Genomic DNA, 20,164 nt, shown 5'->3' with positions numbered 1-20,164 from the left:
TACAATTCTTGCTCTGGCTATCAATGCCCTTTATGTATTTATACTACGACTTATCTCGGAGCGAGTTGTAGTGCTCGCCGAGACCATAACTATGCTTGTAATACGCCACCCACAACTCGGCATTCTTGCCTTCTTCGTTCATCCGCAGCCTCGCGCGTCCACTCATAATCACATTTACCGCACAATCAAATTCCCTAGCAATAGCCAGGATCTCCATCTCGCCACCCCATACGGCGGTCGACTCTAGCTCAACACAATATGGTTCTAGTTCGCGAACACTCATTGTCGTTTCGTCAAAGAGGAAGGGAGCAAAAGTGTCGGGATCGCCGCGGATATGTGTTGCCGCTAAAGTGCGTAGTGAGGAAATAGTCGGTGCCGATGAAAGCTTGTGACGGAACTTGAGTTGATCTGCTAATGATGCAAAAAGACAATGACCATCGGGTGTAATCTGTGCGTGTGTTAGTTTCGAATTATCACTGTAGAACAGTATAAAGAAGAAAGAACATACATCGTACTCGACTAGTCCTAATCGTTCCGTTAACGATTTTATATTTTCCATCTCAATCTTTCTCAAGTCTGGAGTCTGGGCAGCTTCCGCAGCGGCCTCGGCAGCCATTTGATCTAGCGCTGCTTTCTTGCGCGCAAGTCTATCTTTTTGTCTGTTTTTCTTTGATTTAGGTTGCTGCTGCTGTTGTTCCTGTTGTTGTTGATCGGTTGATGAATGTGATGTGGAGAGATCGTCTGTGGTTTTAATTGCAAGTGACAATTGAGCAAGTAACTGATCGGCTGAGATCTCTTCTTCTGCTTCTTCTTCATTTTTATTATTCTCCCTCTCCTGTTCACCTTTACCAGTATCATTTCTACTTTCAAAAGCTTGCACTTCGTCAAACTGTTTCGCAGCTAAATCCCGCTCCATTTGTTCGCATTTCGCTGTAATTTCCTTCTTTTTCCTTTTCTCTCCCTTTGTAACTGATTTCTTTAGTGAAGTCGTCGTAGCTATTAAATCTCGCTGTTCACGACGATGACGAGTGAGCAATTCTTCGTATGTTTCACTCATTTAAAATATTTCCTGTAAAATCTTTTGTACTTCATGTATAGTTTATTCTGGAAACTTTTTTATATCGTAGAAGCGGAGTGAAGATGAGTTCTACAAAAATCTTGAGCTATTTCTGAAATTGATTTCCTAAGCCGCAGGAATTAAAGTTGCTATTTCAACTTTTCGTGTACTTTCATTTATTTCTACTGAAGTTTGCTACTCATTCAGACTACAATTTGAATAAATTTTTAGGTTATGCAAATATTTATAGACTGAGAGTTATGGTTGGATAACAAGAAAAAAATATTGCAGTTCAATTCACTTAGGAGTCAAATCAAATCGGCAGTGGAATCAAAATGTCTGAATTAACTTTTGGATATCAATGAAATTATTTATTCAACAAGCAAAGTAATTATGAAAGATTCTTTTTATATCCTCACTGCACAACTATTGAGCCAACTGTACAGAATTTGCAAAACATTTGTCTATTTCTACATCTAGTTCTATTTCAAGCAACAAAATATAAGACACAGCAGTGCTCCATTGTGATTTGTGGATATTGAATATCTGGATTTATTCAAAATCAATAGGCTACTTTCAAATCAGGCTGGTATTATATAATTATTGATATTTATTATGAGCTTTACATACATTCAAATAAATTACATTACGAATAATGATACATCTACCTCATCTCAAAGTTGATGAAAACACCCTCTGCGCAAGCTCAGCAAGTATCTTGGCCCGTTCTGCTTGCGGCATCTCCTGAAATGCTGCGTACACCGATTTTCCCCTCGCGTCTCTAATACTACCTAGTTTAGCACCAATCGCCATTCCAGCTAATGCGCCAGGAATATTAGCAATCGTGAATCCAAGCACTGAACCAGCTGCGCCGCTGATGACGGTGAAGAATCTCGAACGGCGCGGCGAATCTGACGAATGATCTGCGGCCGCTGCATCGTCGGTGCTGCTTCTGCCGTCGTCACTGGCGTAATCTTCAGGCTGCATACCCGAATCTCTAAACATTTCCTCAAAAGCACCCATAAAATCTTCCTGATATTTGCGTTGCCGCTCCTCGTCACTCGAGAAATACTTGCTCTCATCGGCATACGGGTTTTGCGATCTATATTGCTCGTCATATTCTGCGCGTCTAGAGGCGTCGCCGAGGATAAAATAAGCGTCAGAGACAGCTTGAAATTTAGCAGTCGCATCTGGAGAATTAGAGAAGCGGTCTGGATGAGTTCCTAGTGCTGCTCTGTTGAGAGTAGATGTTAATATAAATCAAAGATAAATGATAATAATGTCCAAATTCTCTGTACGTACTTTTTGTAGGCATCGCGGATCTGAGCTTGTGTCGCGCCAGGACTACAATTCAACGTCTTGTAATGATCCGGAACCATATCTGAATTGATATAATATCGAAAATGACAGCCACGAAGACTCGGAAATGAGTAGAAAACAGTGAGGCAAGGTGGCCACTTTAAGAGAAGTAGATCGCCCGTGATTTGAGTGACCTCGCCCCGCCAAAATCATAAATTAATATTACTGACGTCATATCAGTTATGTAATATATGAGTAATACTGACGCCCTAATTCAAGGCCATGTGCGGCGCGCAGCTCTCCAAAAGATATCTGTATATTTAAAAACAATTGTTCTTGACAAGCAAGCAAAAGTGAGCAAGCCAAAGCAGATATGGCGACAGCCGCGGTCCAAAAGTTGACTGTTGCGTGCCTACAATTTAACACACACCATGGAAGCGACGTACTCACGACTATTAAACGCGTCGACGCAATCTTATCCTCATTTCTGAATCGTCGGCGATATTCCGCATCATCTTCACCAATTGATTTACTTGTCCTTCCAGAATTGGCATTCACAGGGTATGCGTTTCCTTCAGCTGACGCTATTCTACCTTATACTGAGCTTACTGCACGAGGCCACACAACGCTTTGGGCGCAGCAGACGGCATTGAGATTAGGATGCCATGTCGTCGTGGGCTATCCTGAGCGTCATTCTCCTTCATCTTCTACCACAACTGTTCTTTACAATTCAGCAGTGGTTGTATCACCAGCGGGAAAGGTTCTGCATAATTATCGCAAGCATTTTCTTTATGAGGCTGATGAGCGATGGGGCGCGTCATCCGGTCCAGACGGATTTCTCAGCTTCGAGCTTGATCGCTCTCATTCAAACGAGACTACGCCTCTTCAGACGAGTCCGATAAAAGTTGCTATAGGAATATGTATGGATTTAAATCCCGAACGGTTTGAATCCCCATTTGGCAAATTTGAATTTGCAAATTTCTGTGTTGAAGAAAAAGTAAAACTGATTTTAATGCCTATGGCTTGGTTGTCGTCTAATGCTGATTCACTTGACGCTGAGCAGAGACAGCGACCGGAATGGGGCACAATTACGTATTGGGCAAGACGGCTGACTCCAATCTCTCAGTCCCTGACTAAGTTGTCTACAAGCCACTCCGGGAATATGACTAAAGTGGCATTTATAGCTGCCAATCGAAGCGGAGTCGAAGACGATCGCGTACGCTACGCGGGATCGTCGAGTGTACTTTCTTTTGATGATAACGGAGGTCTACATGTTCTAGATGCACTTTCGCGTGATGCCGAGGGTGTGCTATGCGTTGATATCGCCATTGAATAATGATTCGTATAATATCCTTCTTTGTTTTTTTGTTGCTAAAACATAATAATTTACGATAGGAATTTCTAAGATATATCAGAAATAATTTCAAGGCTCTTCGGCAGTCAACCAATTGTCATAATAATATCGCAACTCTGCTATGCTTTCAAGAATATCGCTTCTTGCTGTGTGTGCCAATTTCTTCCTTGGTGCGTTTGCTTTTACTTTAGGATTTCGACGTGCAGCAAGTTCTTTGATTGTCGACACGTCAATGATACGGTAATGTAAGAACTCAATCAACTATAAACAATGCACATTTCAGTAAAAGAAAGAATAACGAGATATGCTTGGGAGAGCAGATTAATACCTCTGGCATTTCGCGACGTAGAAACTCTTTATCGGCATGTACGGAATTGCCGCTCAACAGCCCCGTTCGTGGCTTTGACACGCCACAATCATTCTTCAAATATTTCAAAAGCATTTGCTCGACTTGTCTGGTTGAAGTAGTGCATGCGCGTACCTTTGCCGTTAATCCGGATTCGCCGTGATGCGTTACGCACCATTCACTCATTCCATCCAAGATCTTGTCGGGACAGCTTATGACTTGTTCGAAACCAGTCGGCTCTACTATATTCAATTCACCATCGGTTACGTAGCATGCTATTTCAATGATTCTGTCATTATAGATATCGAGACCTGTCATCTGGATTGTAAGTGTTTTGAGTGAGCTCTGATGTCTCAAGTATATGTGATCACGCTTGTCATACCTCGCAATCTACCCACACCAGCGGTCCATGTTTTTCAGACATACTTTTTATGCTCTGTTTACAAAATCTATTGATATTTCGGCTCTGAAAATATCCTCTAGACTCGGCCGTACGTATCAATACGGATGAGGCTGAAAATAAGCGTAGCATGTGCAACAATCTTTACTTCGAGCAAGCTTAATAAATATATTACCCTAAGCCGCAATTACATGATAACTGCTAGTTGATTACAGATATCTGATATCTAGTTTGCTATCCGTTGACTTTTGATAAAGGGTCAATAATCTGCGATAATATATATATATATATATATATTATTATTGTGTATGTGTTACAGTAAACACCAATAAAAAGACTACTCGTGAACTGTAACGTGAAACGAGAAGGGTCACTCACAGAGAACTCGCAAGACCGAATCCAATTCCTCTTTAATCTTTGTTTTTGATTGTGCACCTGGCTTCTCTCTCTCTAATATAAATCTGTTTCCGTCTTTTTTTTCAAGATTCAATAAACGGTGAGGCATTTTGCAAATTGTATTCTTCCTATCGAGTACTTGAAAATCTGCAGTAATGAGACAATTAAGTGTAGACCACCATCTTCTGATATAGAATTTGATGCTTATGAATGAACAGGTCAACCAATAATAAATGATTATATTTTAATAAGCAACGCTGGTGGTAGCGGTGGAAAGATGGGTACGAAGAGAGATAAGCGCGGGAAATGAGTGAAGTATATGGGAATTTGGATTTATTCAATTCGGGCATGAAATTTGCTTCTTGCTTAACTTTGTTTTTTTTAGGTCTATTGTTGTTGTGAGGAAGAACAATAATATTGTATGTAAAATCAACATATAAGGTTGTTGCTTACTTAGTTGTATTTTGATGAACTTAGTCGGATAAGATATAGATAGTAGCGTATTCTACTACGAAGAAATTGACGCAGAATATCGTACGAAGCAGTCTAATTGTTCGTCGCTGATTGAAGGTCAATATCAATTTCTTCCGACAACACTCCGAATACTTCAAGTGTATTCGCTCTCTTACTATAATTTACAAAAGAGCATTGAAAATACGCAAAAACAAACCCCAAATCGATTAATCTTGCACACTCCCGTCTCGCGGCCGATATTTAACACCCTGCGCGTCGAGCGAGCTGATGATTTCTTCCGGTAATCGCCCGCTTACTTTAATTGCATACATCCCTGGTTGAAATCCATCGACTCTAAGCCATCGGGCGACCTGCTAGAGTGTCAGAATAGCCTATATGAAGGATTTTGACAGATTCGACATGCCGGTCAAGGAGTTAAAAGTAAATTGACTTACCCATGACTTTTCAGGTCCTGCAACGGCAACCATACCTTCAAAAGCTAATATAAATCAAACCGTTATCAGTAACTATTCATTCGCAATGCATACCATTTGAAAGGAACGAATCTGTACATACAAGGACTAGTGCACGCATGCACGTTCTCCTCCGAGTTTTGCAGACTCAGTAATGAATCACAGTTTGGACATCCTTGTTCAATAAAATTCTAATACGATCAGCTTATTAGTAAACGAGTCACTCGCGAATCATGGACGCGAATCTCTGATCAAAGACAATTGCAAAAGATCGCTCGAACTTTCAGCCTTGTAAAAATGGGCTTACATTATACGTCCGTACGATTCCGCAGACCATGCACGCTCTCTCAGATTTAGTGGAAGACATTTCTCACAGAGAAATGATTAGACTAATGTTTAGTGAGTTGATGAGGTGACCTGTAATATTTGCAAGCTAATTGTATGATTTGTACACTCTCAGTTTTGAAGTTGGTGCGGCTTCACCGTGTCAAGAGCATCAGACTCTTAACCTGTACCCACTGAAACTATTCTTAAAGCACATTTCAAACGATATACTTATAAACGGATATAATATTAGATCAAAGACTCAAATTAAAATATCCACTAGTATACAGTTACAGTCCTCTTTACCTTTAATTTGAATAAAAGTAGAACAAAATCATCAAAACTCCAGCCTTTATCACATATTTCGCAAATAAAAATCCTCTCAAAAATATTAGAAATATCGGAAAAAAAAAAAAGAAAATTGATACAATAGTTTATAAAAATACAGAATTCAAAAAGACACACGCTACATGAGTCTCATAATGATTAGTTCTCATCAGCCTTCTTGATCCCGGCACTTGCGCACGTCTTCTTCCACGCCTCAGCTTCTCTCCAAGCCCGATCAACCTCAGCCTTGAGTTTCTCGTTTGAAGCTGAGAGCTCTGCAATGGCCTGCTCGGTGAGCAACTTCTCAAGCGTCCATTTCTCAATATTCGCAGTCTCGTTTTCTTTCAGCTGCATAATATACTGACATGCGCGCTGCAAGATTGAGCCCTTGTTTTTCTCGCAGTTTGGCACAATCTTGGCGAGCTCAGTAATTCCTTCGTTGATTGTCTCGCGTCGTCGGCGCTCAACTTCCTTGTGGTTATCGCGCCTCTGACGATGCCACTCTTCACTACCTACAGGGGGCTTAGATGACGGACTAATGCTGTTCATTGCGTCGGTCGACTGATGTGGCATCTGAATGCCAGACTGATCACCGTGATGGTGCGGCAGATGCGGCTGCGCTTGCACCGTCGAGGCGGCGGTCGAGGTAGGCATGTGTAGCTGGTTGCCAGACGCGAGCGAGCGCGCGACGTTTATCATCGGGTCTAGTGGTACATCAGAGTTGCCTGCGTTGTCGACGTTTGAACTGTTTGCTGTCGAGCTGGCTTTGACGCGTTTGTTCGACTCGTCGCCGTCAGGTTCAAGATCACGCTTCAGAGGACTCGATGGCCGCGCCATTGTTGTTGACATTTCTCAAGCAGGTTGTAGACTATTTAAGCTACCTTCTGTTAGCCTTGTTTTCTTTGTCGGACGCGAGGCGATGAGAACCCGTGATGGTCATGTGCCAGGGGGAACTCTCCACAAACAACACAGGTCTGTGAGCGCATACAAGCAGAGCAGCTATGCGTCCAAGGGCCGCGAAGTAGTCGGATCGAGCGACTGAGGAATATAAATCACAAAACGTACCTTCCACGCCAAAGAACAAAGCAGGCGCAAAACTGGAAAAGGAGGAGGAAGAAAGCGAGAGAGGAGGTGGAGAATATGGGATAGGTCAGCCGGATGCAGAACGCGAGATCACGGGGAAGCAGCTCTTTATTGCAAGTCAGGCGGCATATGTCACTCTTTAATATTTATGGCATAAATGTGTAATGTATAGGCAGTTATAGGTTACACTTCACCTACCGCGCTCTGATTGGCCCGCAAATGAGGCACACGTGGGTATCATGTGATAAGGGTTCGGGTACGTAATCTCACAGTCATATATTATATAATAATGTGGAACTTAGGTGTAGTTCTTTATAAAAAAACTCGCGAGACTAGCCGCTTTGGGACCAAGTCAAATCTCCCAACCCATCTCTATTGTCTCCTGACTATCGACTTCTGACTTGTGCTATATCTCCCTTATAAATACCTTCACCTTATCGCTTGCTGCTATGGTCGGCGTGGCCGGAGGCAGTCGTGGCTGTGCTAACTGCAGACGTCGAAGGTTAAAGGTTCCTCTTCTGCTTGTATTCGTTGCTTCACAGCGCACTACTAACAACTACGATCATTCTGCAGTGCGACGAGACATTTCCCATCTGCAAACGATGTGAGAAGCGTAAACTGACTTGTGATGGACCAAAACGTGGGATTATGTTTGGAACTCAGCGCGTAGCTCAGAATCTTAGCTCTGTCGTGCCAGAGCCCGTTTTACTGAAACCAGGTCAGCTGTATTTCGACGAGTTACCAGACGACAGCAGGAGATCGAAGCGTTTATCAAGTAGGGCCACAAAGAAAACCAGTCCGCTTGCAAAATATAAATCACTCATTGATAGTGGCATTTCGCCTTTTCCAGGGCACGAGGTAGTGCGACAATGTCTCTCCTTCTCCATCCTTAAGATGGAAACTTGTGTGCCACAAAAGTCCCTTTGCTTTGATGTCTATGATGAACGACATGGCGGTATATATCATATGGTGCCGTTGCTCTTGATGAATGCTGGATCTTTAGCTAGTCCTAACGCAGGCCGCGCTTTAATGATTAGCAAATGCTCATACTTCACCGCGGGCCATATAGAAGATACGGGGCTCAATTTCTACCTTGCAGCGCTTCGCTCTCAGCAAAAAAATCTTCTAGACTTGCGAGTCTTGCGAGAATCGGATATCTCACCATCCAATATTTCCGCAACGGAGAGCGATATCGTTTTTGAGCTGTCTTCATCTTCAATGCTCTCTGCCTCTCCAGAATATACTGCTAACGATTCATCGCTAACACACACACACGAAATGCGCGGCAACATGATTTCAGTCGAAGACGATAGTATTCTGGCTGCATTATTTTTATCAGTATATGAAGCAACAAGCTGCACCTCCGGCGCCCTGGGTTGGCTAAACCTTGTCTCTGGAGCATGTAGCCTACTGTATCGTTGGGGACCGGAGAAGCTTATGAGTGGCCTAAAACGCTTCATTTTTGACTGTATGCTTCCTATTATTGCGTTCAATGCTGTAATTACTCGCGAGAAATCGTTACTGTGCGGTCCTGAATGGACATTGTGGGACTCGATTCCGGGACCCCATTCAACCTACAGAAGCGTTATACAAGAACTTTTTCGCGTTGCTGAGCTAGAAGAGGAGACGAGTGTATTATTTGAATACCCATTTACAGAAATGATCCAACCTTTTGCGCTAAATCAGTATGCTGACAGAAAAGGAGCACAGAGGCCGAGATTGAAAGACCAATTCAACACAATTGAAGGCTGGAAACGGGTAGAGCGACTTCAAATAGACCTCTTTGCCATCGAAACCAAGCTAGGAAGTCTTAGCGAGCAGTTTATGTCTGCCTATGAATTTAGGGCTGCCAGTAAAAACACAAATTTGCCGACACCAGCTGCATTATCAAAAGTTATGAATGGCCATCACTCTAAAGAGTGCTGTCCAGCTACGAAAAGCCACGAGGAATGGTCACGTACCCATTTCACATGTCTTATTTCTGATATGGTTCTGGATGCGCGTGATACACAAGCGGTATGCTCCATGGATTACGCGCGAATGGTTGTCGCCTACTTGGAAACGCTCACCGCGCCGGTCATGTACAAGTCGTATACGCAATCGTGGCAGCAACCAGCATCAAGCGTCGCCTACGAATACAGCAATCGACGAATTGCAGATTCTAAGCGACATTTCCGAAGAATTTTGAAGTCGATAGTCCCCTATATACGGTTCATCGGAGGCGCCCCTTTTATGTGCATGCTGTTTTCTGTGTTTGATCCGGAAGACGCGCTGCCTGATATTTTGGAGAGGGGATGTCTTTGGAGCAAGTTATCCGAATTTTATGATACCAGCAATGGATATATTTTGCCTGGATTAGACATTAAGAAATGTGATGCTGAACGTGAATTATTTGAATTGCTACCGGTTTGCGACAGCTGTGGCGGACATCTTAGGCCAAAGCTTCAGCATATGTGAATTCTAGTTTAAGTTGGGAATGGGGGCGGCGTTGCCCGGTAATGTATATAATATCTTAATTACTCCTGATCCTGAGAAGACAGCATCAGCATGCTTCAATTTACATAAACCGTAATTGCAATTTTAGAATTTTAGAATTTCTTACTCTAATTTCTTCATCGTCGCTCTGAGATTCTCACTTAAGATAGACTCAGATCACGTGCAAGGAATCAAGAGAAGTCAGCATATTCAGCAGATTACAATACATGCAGCGTCAGCTTGGATTTTTTCATGTCACGACGCCATATTTGCACCAGCATATGCTTATGATATAGTACATTTGTAAATATTGACGCTGTCAAATTCTAAATCTTTCCATCAGCAGGTATGGTGGGTGTTGTCGGTGGCAGTCGAGGCTGCGCAAATTGTAGGAACCGACGAATTAAGGTATGCGTTGAATTGTCTTCCTAGTTGGCTTTGCCGTTGTTGCAATATTGACCCTCGAGAGTAGTGTGATGAGCAATTCCCCAAATGTTTACGATGTGTCAAGCGTAAGATCGAGTGCGGAGGACCACGTACAAAGCCATTTTACAAAAAAAGAAGTGCCATACAGAGTAAGACTAGCACAGCAGTGGAGGCTACCTCACCACATTCAGATAGTTTTCTAAAGGGCTCGGGATCTCAGATATCAGTTATTTCATCAAGTGGTAGCTCTCCGGTGTCGAGTGCTGATTTGCAAAGTAGCGACAGTACGCCAATATCAATTGTGCTGTCGCCACAGAATCGGCAACGCCAAGACACCTGTTCGTCTAGCACAACTTTCTCGAAATGTAACCAAGCTAGCGCTCTACCTCGGGACCCGCTTTCAATGCCTGAATTCGATTTTCTGAATTACTGTGCTTCACGATGTATGACCGAGCGACAACTGACGCAAAAATCTTACTATTTAGCTGCCGATTTGACAGTTAAGAAATGGTTTTATTTCGTTCCTCAGATAATGTTTGGCTCTATTGATTTAGCCAGTACATGTGCTCTGAGAGCTTTACTTATAGGATATTGCGGGAAAATAGTCAAAGACAAAAGATTAGGCGTGATTGCATCCAATTGGTATATCACAGCCTTACAGAGGCAAAAGACTTTGCTTGATACCTTGTCTCAGCCAGGACAAACTCAGAGAGGTAAGCAATCTATAGAATTGCCATTGAGTGATTGTTTTCAATTGCAAATTCATGAGAGCAAGTCAAATATATCTGCCATTCCTTCGGTTGGAAATCTTATTTCGACAGTACAGGATGATACTCTATTAGCTGGATTACTACTCTCTATATATGAGTCTAATGCCTGTACTTCTGGTATTAGAGGTTGGATGAATTTGATTTCAGGAACATGCAACCTTCTCGAAATTCGAGGTCCCGAACGTTGTCCAACAGAATTTAGCAAACTTATCTACACAAGTGTGCAAATCCCTATACACGCCGCTTTGTCCAAGAAAAAATCAGTCTTTGCATCTGTGGAATGGCGAAACTCAAGCAATATCCCTCAGCCTTCGTCGACTTATCACTGCGTTGTTGATGAGCTTTTCAAAATAGCCGAGTATCAAGAGGAGATGAATAGATTATATGAGGACGCTTTTCCTCTTAGTTACCTTGACAATTATCGGGATTCGGCTGGTTGTGCGCGAGCGACTCCTCGGTTGCGAAAAGAGCACCAAACCGCTGAAGGATGGAAAGCAGCGCAGGCGCTTCATAACAATCTAGGTGCATTGTCCGTGGTGCTCGATTTGTATATGAAAGATCACGGAGCTAATATGCGGGAATTCATAGCAAAGGATGATAAGGAAGAGATTCGCCGTGCGAAGTTAGATCCTGTAACATTTGCACTTTTGAATACTAAGCGGTGCTCTGCGGTTAAAGATGATGCTGAATGGAAACGCACACATTTTTTTAAACCGGAGGCCACATACATAACGGGACATGAATCTAAAATGGTTATATACGTCTTTTATATGAAGACCATTATTTCATACCTTCAGATTCATACCGCACTTTCTGCGTTTGTGAGTTATGATTTTTACAAAGCGTCAGGAGTAGGGTGTTATAAGACGGTAATTGATAATTATACCGATCAGAAAAAGCGGGATATGCAATATGCATATTATGCATTAATGCGGTCAGCACGCTTCAGCATAGAAACTTGTGGACGTGCACAATTTGTGGCAATGCTTCTTGCGCTAGGTGACAATTATGAGTATGTTTTGCAAGACTCTCACGAGAGAGGGTACTTGTGGAGTCTTGTATTTCAAACGAACAGTATGCAACCTGCCTTTAATTTTCCTGAACTTAATTCTCCAAATATTTTTATGGACTTGGGTATGTACCAGTCACTTGGGATTTGTTCAGGATGCAGAGAGCGGTTAAGACCTTTGTGATATTTGGATTTTTCTTTCGTGGTTTGGCATTAGATATGATGGTTAAGGATATGATAATTTGGGATGTGTATATATAATACACAGATTGCTTGGAGTTGGTTATTTTGATATTTAACTTGTATATGATTTTATATGATTTTGAATGCCATTAAGACTAATATTTGAACCATTAACAACCGTACCTTGGAAAATCAACAAACTTCCAAGAAATATTGGATAACTTGGATTATCCTCTAGCTATCTCTTTCTGAGTCAGATAAATAGTCAAACTGGCCGAGTTAATGCTGTCGCTGACCATAGATAAAGCATAAACCTCTCGGCAACTTGACGCATATACGCTTAGTAGATAAGCGGAGCTGTTAACGCAGAGTCTAGTTAAAGTTTTTCAGGCAACATTCAGCAGCATCACTGGTTAAAAAGTGCTAAACTAACTTTATTTGTACTAAGAGAACCTTATTATTTCTTTGATTTACCAAGTCTGGTTACGCCTCACCGCCCGTTTCTTGTCCATCTAATTTCTGATTTCTACACGGCCCGTGTCACTCTCGTGGTAAACACACGACGTCACCCTCTCCTCTCTTCCCGCGCCCGCGCTATCCGCTCTTTTTTGCCTCTCCGTGGAGTGCTTTGTAGAGTATAGCGCTTTCTGTCGACTGCATGCCTCTGGTTGCCCGCGACAGCCGCGCAAGCACCCCGCCGCCGCTTGTCGACGTGTCTCCGGCATCACAGGCCATCGCCACCTCAACCGCAGTCGCAAATCCCGTAACCGGCTCAGCTGAGTCTAGGCGAATTTCTTCTGCTTCGAACGCATCGGCAATCACTCTCCGCACAATGAATAGTCCTTTACCAATAGTCACAAATACTTCAAACAACGTCAACTCTCGCGCAGCGTCCTTCAAGGACTTTGCCGATATAGACGACTATCGGTCTTCGGCTGGCGATATCGCCATCAGAATTGGTGATGACATCAACGAAGATGGAGTTCCGCTGATGAGCAAGATCGACGCCGCTGATGACCAGGAGTCTGATGACGGGGCCGAATCGACTGGTCCATCGCGCACGATTCACCCCTTTTCAAAAAATGGCAAGAATCCATCCAATGCAATCTCAAATGCCAAATACAATCCTATCACTTTTCTACCTATAATTTTGTACGAACAGTTCAAGTTCTTCATCAACCTTTACTTTTTGCTCGTCGCGCTTTCTCAGATTGTCCCGGCGCTTAGAATAGGATACCTCTCGTCATACGTTCTTCCCCTTGCCTTTGTCCTTTTCGTTACAATGTCCAAAGAAGCACTTGACGATCTTGCTCGTCGTCGTCGGGATGCAGAGTCTAACAAAGAGGCATACGAAGTATTGGGAAAGGCTGAATTCGTACGATCGCGCGACCTCAAGGTTGGCGACTTGATTGTTATCAACAAGGATCAACGTGTTCCTGCGGATGTTATCCTGTTGAAATCCTCCGAGGCAACTGGCGAGTCTTTTATTCGTACCGATCAGCTTGACGGTGAAACCGACTGGAAATTGCGGTGCGCAAATTTTTTTTTTTCGTAACTGTGGTCTATGATCTATGTATATGCTAATTTTTTCTTTTTTAGAATTGCATGCCCTTTAACGCAGTCGTTACCCGATAATCTTCTTTCTAATATCTCAATTACTGCTACTCCTCCTGCAAAGACTATTCACCAATTCCTGGGACGTCTGCAGCTTGACTCTGCCAATCTTCCACTATCGATCGATAACACTATGTGGGCTAATACCGTCTTAGCCTCTGGTCACGCCATCGGATGTATCATTTACACTGGAAGCGAGACTCGTCAGGCGATGAACACTTCAAAGGCTCGTGGCAAGACTGGGTTACTTGAACTTGAAATTAATAGTCTTTCCAAGATTTTGTGTATTTGCGTATTCTTACTCTCGCTCTTGCTTGTTGGTCTTTCTGGATTCCATGGACAGTGGTATGTCTCGATTTTCCGTTTCCTGGTACTCTTTTCATCTATTATTCCTGTTTCGCTTCGTGTCAATCTTGATCTTGGGAAATCAGTCTACGCATACTTGATCGAGCATGATAAGGCTATTCCGGAGACTATTGTGCGAACATCGACCATTCCTGAAGATCTGGGTCGGATTGAGTATCTTCTTACCGACAAGACTGGAACTCTTACTCAGAATGATATGGAACTGAAGAAAATTCACGTCGGAACTGTATCGTACGCAGGAGAGGCGATGGATGAAGTTTCAGCATATGTCAGCGGTGAAGGCCAGAACACACGCTCTCGTCGTGATATCGGCGTTCGTGTTCGCGATCTTGTTTTTGCGCTTGCCGTATGCCATAACGTAACTCCAGTTTATGAGAACGGCGAGTCTTCCTACCAGGCGGCATCGCCTGATGAGATTGCTATTGTGAAGTGGACGGAAACTGTCGGATTGACGCTTGCCAAACGCGATCGTCAGTCCATCCTCTTGACATACGCTGGATCAAAGGCTGGACAGCGTCTTGAGATCTTGCAGATTTTCCCATTCTCGTCTGAAACTAAGCGGATGGGCATTGTTGTTCGAGACGTTGAGAAAGACGAGATCACTTTTTTTGAAAAGGGTGCCGATAGTATTATGGGCCGCATTGTGCAGAAGAACGACTGGCTAGAAGAAGAGACTGGAAACATGGCTCGTGAGGGTTTGCGTACGCTGGTTATTGGTCGCAAGAAACTGACTACTGAGGCTTATAATGTTTTCTTAGAGAAGTACACTGCTGCTTCGCTTACTCTGAAGGATCGTGATGGTGAGATGCAAAGAGTAGTGGCAGAATATCTTGAAAAGGATCTAGATCTGCTTGGGTTAACTGGTGTTGAAGATAAGCTGCAGGAAAATGTCAAGCCATCGCTTGAGCTTCTGCGCAACGCTGGTATCAAGATTTGGATGTTGACTGGCGACAAAGTCGAGACTGCACGTTGTGTGGCTGTTTCTGCTAAGCTTGTTCCTCGCGGCCAATATATACATACTATTGCTGGATTAAATCGTTCTGAGCTTGCTTTTGATCAGCTTGATTACTTGCGCTCCAAAGGCGACTGCTGTCTACTAATTGATGGTGAGTCTCTTGCTTTGTTTTTGAGCAACTATGAAAAGGAATTCATTGAGGTTGCTGTCACCTTGCCTGCTGTTATTGCCTGCCGCTGCTCGCCTACTCAAAAAGCAGAGGTTGCTAAGCTCATCAAGAACTTTACAAAGAAGCGCGTCTGCTGTATTGGGGATGGTGGTAATGATGTGAGCATGATTCAAGCTGCTGATGTTGGTGTTGGTATTGTTGGAAAGGAAGGAAAGCAGGCATCTCTTGCTGCTGATTTCTCTATTCTGCAGTTTTGCTACCTGACAAAGTTACTTGTTTGGCATGGACGTAACTCGTACAAGCAGTCTGCCAAGCTTGCGCAGTTTATTATTCATCGTGGATTAATCATCTCTGTTGCTCAAGCTGTGTATTCTATGCAGTCAGGATTTGAGCCTATTGCGCTGTATCAGGGATTACTTTTGGTCGGCTACGCCACTATCTACACTATGATGCCCGTTTTCTCCCTTGTTCTTGACCGCGATGTCGATGAGGATGTGGCAGAACTGTACCCAGAGCTTTACAAAGAGTTAACAGAAGGTCGATCACTTTCCTACTTGACGTTCTTTGTTTGGGTGCTCATATCTGTATACCAAGGTGCAATGATACAGGGTTTGGCGAGTCTCTTTGTTGGACTTGATTACGAGTCGTTCATGAATATGGTCGCTGTTGGATTCACTGCTATCCTGCTAAACGAGTTGTTGATGGTAGCTATGGAAATTATAACCTGGAATCGAATCATGATTGCCTGTGAATTGGTTACTTTTACTGCTTATGTTGCATCTATCCCATTTTTGACTGATTATTATGGTAAGAATCTTGAAATTTCTTTTGGTTGAAGTAGGATATACTAATTTTATTGTATAGATCTCAGTTACTTCTTGACAGGAAGCTTTTGGTGGCAGACGGCTGCGGCAACTGGTGCCTCGTTGGTTCCAATTTGGCTGGTTAAAGTGATTAAGCGTCGCGTAAGACCACCTACCTACGCCAAAGTTCGCCAGCGGTAGATCTAACGCTTTTTCTCACCTTTCTCTTTTGCATTTAAATAGTAGTACAGAAAAAAATGGAGATATGAAGGGGGTACTTAAGAGATATTTCAGTGTTTATTTCTTGGCTCGGTTTTTTTTCTTTGTATGCTCGTGGCTCAGACGAGAAAGAGGACTTATCGGTTGGTGTTTTGTTTTTATTCCCTTTTTTGATGCTTTGAAATGCAAAGGTCTTTGATTTTTGTATTTTCTCTATCCATTCATTATTTTCTCACAATGTTCTCTCTTTTTTTTTTGTATATTTGCATTTCCTTCTTTTTATTTCCTCGTGGTTAGTAGAAGTGGCAGTAGTATGTATGTAAGAATGTGGGTGATGAAGTCCTATTTACATTTTTAGTCGGTTTTATCTTGTTTGTTCCATGGGATTTGTAATTTCTATTTTTTTTTTGATGTTGGGACGTAGAAATATATACGGGAAATAAATAGTTTTTCTTAAACAAAATTTATAAATTTTCAAGAGCGGGAGATAGAGGAGTTTGGCGACGCGTGATTTTCACTTTAAAGCCGCGTTCAGGTTTGAACACGCCGCCACCATATCGGTCACCAATTTTCGGGTTCGGGATAGATTCTTGTGGTTCGATATCGTAGAACCAGAGCATGTAAGTCAATTGAGCTATCGCTTCTATTTGAGCGAGGAAGCGACCTGGGCACTAAAAAAGAAAGCAGTCATGTTAGTGAGATTAAATGTTTATTGGAAGAAAAGAGAACGTACAATGTGAGAGCCGCCACCCCACGGAGAGAAGGCTCCGCGCCATTCTGGATGAGTGATTAGGTTTTCTTTATCTTGAATCAAGAAACGAGTTGGTTTGAACTGCATTGGATCAGGGTAGATGTTCTCGTCCCAGTTGAAGAGATTGTAAAACATTAAAAGACTTGATCCCTTTTTCACTTTGTAGTCTTTGATATTTGATTCGTCTAGAGGAGATGCAACATTTAATATAGTATCATCCGTTGCTATTCGTCCTGAAGCGAGATTCACGTTTAGCCGTAACATCTCTTTGAAGCAGGATTCGAGAAGGGAGTTATTCATCAACATATCCCAATCAAATTCTTCAGCTGCTGAACTGTAACTTTCCCCAATAATTTTTTCAACTTGTAGCTTAAGTGATGGATTGCTCACAACGTGAGCTAATAGCCAAAACGCTCCTGGTACCGAGTTCGATTTGGCAGCAACTAAAATTGAGCAGAAATATCCTGATAGATCTTCATAAGAGTCATAGCCAGCTTCGACAAATGTGTCATACATTTTGCGTACAAACGGAGCCGATGTCTGCACGCGGTCAGTGTCCATAAAGAACTTTCCTAGCTCATCGAGAATTTTTTGCCGGCCGTTGTATCCTTTTCTATTCAAGAATCTCGGGTACATTTTTAGGAATTTCGGCACGTTATCTTCAAAATCCATGAATGGTTCGTATATAGCACTGACCGGGAACGATTCACCAAATAATCCAACAGTGGAAGCATAAAACATATTGAATCGGCAATAACTGTATAAATCTATAATATCTCCACTATGCTGCGCGAGTTCAGAGTTGTCGTCAACAAGATTAAGATACTCTGATCGGATCTTGTTTGCGGTCTCGGTCATGTCTGGTTTATATGTCATGACGCTAATTAAACGCTTTGCTACCTTTTGTAAAAAAGGAAAGTCGTCGACAACACGACGGGAGTACTTGAATACATTAAGATCCAAAAATTTGACAAATTGCATTAATGAGAGAGACCTGTTTGTCCACATGGAGCGATTGCCGACAATCGGATCAGAGACGATTGTCATTTTTTGACCTGCGAGGTACACATCAAAAATATAACCATTTTTCAATCGCGAAGTATGAAGAAGACTCATTGGACCAGTGACAAAGTCAAGAGCGACTCCCAAAAATGGGATCTTGCCTTTGACAAGTGGAATCCCACCTTCGGAGACGAGGAGGACAGAGTGGTATACTACTGCGCCGACGATCACGACGCAGAAGCCGCTTATAATAACTTCAAAACTTGGCATGTCGACGACGGCGAATTACTGGGTCAAACAAGTTTAGTTACTGTGTCATTGCTCTGCCGGCGGTTCAGAAGGAGGATGAAGTAGAAATAGTTGAAGAGATATGCCTCAGCCGCACTCTAAGCAAGTCGATAAGTTTGACAGTCGCAGATCTGCATTACTAATTATTTTGCTAAATTACTTTGCTAGATGTTTACAGTTCCAAATAACAGATAAGTCAGCAAGAAGTATTTCGCATAATCACGAAATCAAGTAAGAAGAAAATCCTGTCATAAACAGAATTATGTGTTAACAAAAAAACAATCTTTGAAATCAACTCCAATTAATGCCAATGAACTTTCTATTCCAACTAATAATGCAACCATTTTTCTATAAAGATTACATTTGATCAAAAAGCATTATTTCCAGATATTACTTTGATCAAAAAGCATTATTTCCAGATATTACTTTGATCAAAAAAGGATTCTAGTAATTGCCTATCAAAGAAAATATCTAAAAGATCGCGCATCAAAAAACAAAAGGAATAATGTTGTACTTTCCATCCACCACTTTCTCTCCAAACTTGTCAACGTAAAATGCTCGTGATTGCTCAGCGGATGCACCTAAATTAACTATAGTCCAAATTATGACGGCAACGGTAGCAGAAGAAAAGTCGCAGATGACTGCAATTGAGATGTAGACGACGATTTCGGCAGTATAATGCGGACAGACGAGGTACTTGAAGAGAAAAGTTGGTGGTGGGGGGGAGTATTTCTTCAGACTTGCGAGCTGTTTGTGCGCCGAGTATTGAGCTCTTGCAGCTGTTAGATAGAGTACAAATGCAACAGAACAGGAGCTCAAAGATAAAGCGTTTGGAGAGGGGTTTATAGAATTTTGCAAAGAATCGCAGAGGATGGCGCAAGAAACGGCGAGATAAAAGAGATGGCCGACGAGGTAGTGGCCGAGTCTAATGCGTGCTTTGTTGCTCATTTTTTCCACATAGAGGCATTCGTACCATCTGCGGGCGCATTGGATGGTGATTATTGCAAGAGAAAGTTGCGCTTGAGAGTACAAGAGATTAAAGTCATTGGTAGAGAAACGGCCCAACCGCCTGCTGAGGTAGTGATCAAGAGTGAGAAGATAGTTGACGGGAGTTGTATATATATTTGAGTGTGCCAGCCCAAGAATAATCAGAGCATAAGCAGAGCACAAAGCTCCGAAGATATAGAAATGGGTGAACCAGGTTTTAGGGACGGTCGCGGTAAAAGGACGGAGGAGGAGAGGAGACGGCGAGGTATTGTCAGATAGCGCTTTGCCGTATTGCAGCAGAAAATGGAAACTAGGTATAATTCGGCATAGCACCACTGAGGAAGAGCAAGCGTAGAGCACAAGCTGGACGAGCACCGCGAGCAGATGCATCGTCCGATATGAGATAGCAGAGAGAGTAGCAGCTGATAAGTTTAGGTAAATACATTACTCGCTTAATATACACCAAACCCTCAGATTACATTTATTAGAGTTGGAAGATGAAAAGATGGTACTGCATTATTCCAGTAGCTAGCGACTATTGCTGACGAATAAGAGTAGGCGATATAAATACCGTGAGAGTCAGCTAAATAGATAGAAAGTGCTGTGTGCAGATACGGCCTTGCGCGGCGCTGAGA

The 20,164-nt window shown here is 42.6% G+C and overlaps 11 protein-coding genes across 11 annotated transcripts; 4 read left to right on the top strand and 7 right to left on the bottom strand.

The window, feature by feature from the left end:
• Positions 1–10: 10 nt before the first annotated feature.
• V2V93DRAFT_369306 (uncharacterized protein) lies at positions 11–1,151 on the bottom strand. Its single transcript, XM_066909986.1, has 2 exons — positions 509–1,151; positions 11–448 (listed from the first exon to the last, which is right to left on the bottom strand). The coding sequence occupies exons 1-2, from the start codon at positions 1,055–1,057 to the stop codon at positions 44–46; spliced, it is 954 nt and encodes a 317-aa protein (XP_066766308.1). The 5' UTR covers positions 1,058–1,151; the 3' UTR covers positions 11–43.
• A 508-nt stretch (positions 1,152–1,659) lies between these two features.
• Positions 1,660–2,508, bottom strand: V2V93DRAFT_346138 (DnaJ domain-containing protein). The gene is made up of 2 exons (XM_066907892.1): positions 2,360–2,508; positions 1,660–2,291 (listed from the first exon to the last, which is right to left on the bottom strand). Exons 1-2 carry the CDS (start codon positions 2,434–2,436, stop codon positions 1,727–1,729), a joined length of 642 nt encoding a protein of 213 aa, XP_066766307.1. The 5' UTR covers positions 2,437–2,508; the 3' UTR covers positions 1,660–1,726.
• Positions 2,509–2,670: 162 nt separating this feature from the next.
• Positions 2,671–3,984, top strand: V2V93DRAFT_386185 (carbon-nitrogen hydrolase). The gene is made up of 2 exons (XM_066912264.1): positions 2,671–3,698; positions 3,763–3,984. Exon 1 carries the CDS (start codon positions 2,730–2,732, stop codon positions 3,690–3,692), a length of 963 nt encoding a protein of 320 aa, XP_066766306.1. The 5' UTR covers positions 2,671–2,729; the 3' UTR covers positions 3,693–3,698; positions 3,763–3,984.
• On the bottom strand, positions 3,692–4,589 carry V2V93DRAFT_369299 (ribonuclease H-like domain-containing protein; the record flags this gene model as incomplete). Its single annotated transcript, XM_066909985.1, has 3 exons — positions 3,692–3,971; positions 4,039–4,374; positions 4,439–4,589. Coding segments are annotated over 3 exons (679 nt in total), but the record flags the coding sequence as incomplete, so codon positions are not given.
• Positions 4,590–5,223: 634 nt separating this feature from the next.
• V2V93DRAFT_369296 (Spt4/RpoE2 zinc finger-domain-containing protein) lies at positions 5,224–6,241 on the bottom strand. The gene is made up of 4 exons (XM_066909984.1): positions 6,086–6,241; positions 5,882–5,969; positions 5,761–5,804; positions 5,224–5,676 (listed from the first exon to the last, which is right to left on the bottom strand). Exons 1-4 carry the CDS (start codon positions 6,143–6,145, stop codon positions 5,533–5,535), a joined length of 336 nt encoding a protein of 111 aa, XP_066766304.1. The 5' UTR covers positions 6,146–6,241; the 3' UTR covers positions 5,224–5,532.
• Positions 6,242–7,581, bottom strand: V2V93DRAFT_369294 (uncharacterized protein). Its single transcript, XM_066909983.1, has one exon. It carries the CDS (start codon positions 7,276–7,278, stop codon positions 6,589–6,591), a length of 690 nt encoding a protein of 229 aa, XP_066766303.1. The 5' UTR covers positions 7,279–7,581; the 3' UTR covers positions 6,242–6,588.
• A 380-nt stretch (positions 7,582–7,961) lies between these two features.
• On the top strand, positions 7,962–9,969 carry V2V93DRAFT_380121 (uncharacterized protein; the record flags this gene model as incomplete). Its single annotated transcript, XM_066912039.1, has 2 exons — positions 7,962–8,021; positions 8,086–9,969. The coding sequence occupies 2 exons, from the start codon at positions 7,962–7,964 to the stop codon at positions 9,967–9,969; spliced, it is 1,944 nt and encodes a 647-aa protein (XP_066766302.1).
• A 366-nt stretch (positions 9,970–10,335) lies between these two features.
• V2V93DRAFT_380120 (uncharacterized protein) lies at positions 10,336–12,376 on the top strand (the record flags this gene model as incomplete). The annotated part of the gene is made up of 2 exons (XM_066912038.1): positions 10,336–10,395; positions 10,460–12,376. 2 exons carry the CDS (start codon positions 10,336–10,338, stop codon positions 12,374–12,376), a joined length of 1,977 nt encoding a protein of 658 aa, XP_066766301.1.
• A 990-nt stretch (positions 12,377–13,366) lies between these two features.
• Positions 13,367–16,483, top strand: V2V93DRAFT_323601 (uncharacterized protein; the record flags this gene model as incomplete). The annotated part of the gene is made up of 3 exons (XM_066907441.1): positions 13,367–13,905; positions 13,975–16,286; positions 16,344–16,483. The coding sequence occupies 3 exons, from the start codon at positions 13,367–13,369 to the stop codon at positions 16,481–16,483; spliced, it is 2,991 nt and encodes a 996-aa protein (XP_066766300.1).
• Positions 16,484–16,872: 389 nt separating this feature from the next.
• On the bottom strand, positions 16,873–18,609 carry V2V93DRAFT_369290 (cytochrome P450). Its single transcript, XM_066909982.1, has 2 exons — positions 17,235–18,609; positions 16,873–17,172 (listed from the first exon to the last, which is right to left on the bottom strand). The coding sequence occupies exons 1-2, from the start codon at positions 18,522–18,524 to the stop codon at positions 16,966–16,968; spliced, it is 1,497 nt and encodes a 498-aa protein (XP_066766299.1). The 5' UTR covers positions 18,525–18,609; the 3' UTR covers positions 16,873–16,965.
• Positions 18,610–19,028: 419 nt separating this feature from the next.
• On the bottom strand, positions 19,029–19,919 carry V2V93DRAFT_391157 (uncharacterized protein; the record flags this gene model as incomplete). The annotated part of the gene is made up of 1 exon (XM_066912431.1): positions 19,029–19,919. The coding sequence occupies one exon, from the start codon at positions 19,917–19,919 to the stop codon at positions 19,029–19,031; it is 891 nt and encodes a 296-aa protein (XP_066766298.1).
• Between the last annotated feature and the right edge of the window lie 245 nt (positions 19,920–20,164).

The sequence above is a fragment of the Kockiozyma suomiensis genome (genome assembly GCF_038497685.1).
Source record: "Kockiozyma suomiensis strain NRRL Y-17356 unplaced genomic scaffold V2V93scaffold_6, whole genome shotgun sequence".
Classification (NCBI taxonomy): Eukaryota; Fungi; Ascomycota; class Lipomycetes; order Lipomycetales; family Lipomycetaceae; genus Kockiozyma; species Kockiozyma suomiensis.
This window is presented reverse-complemented; position numbering and strand designations above follow the sequence as displayed.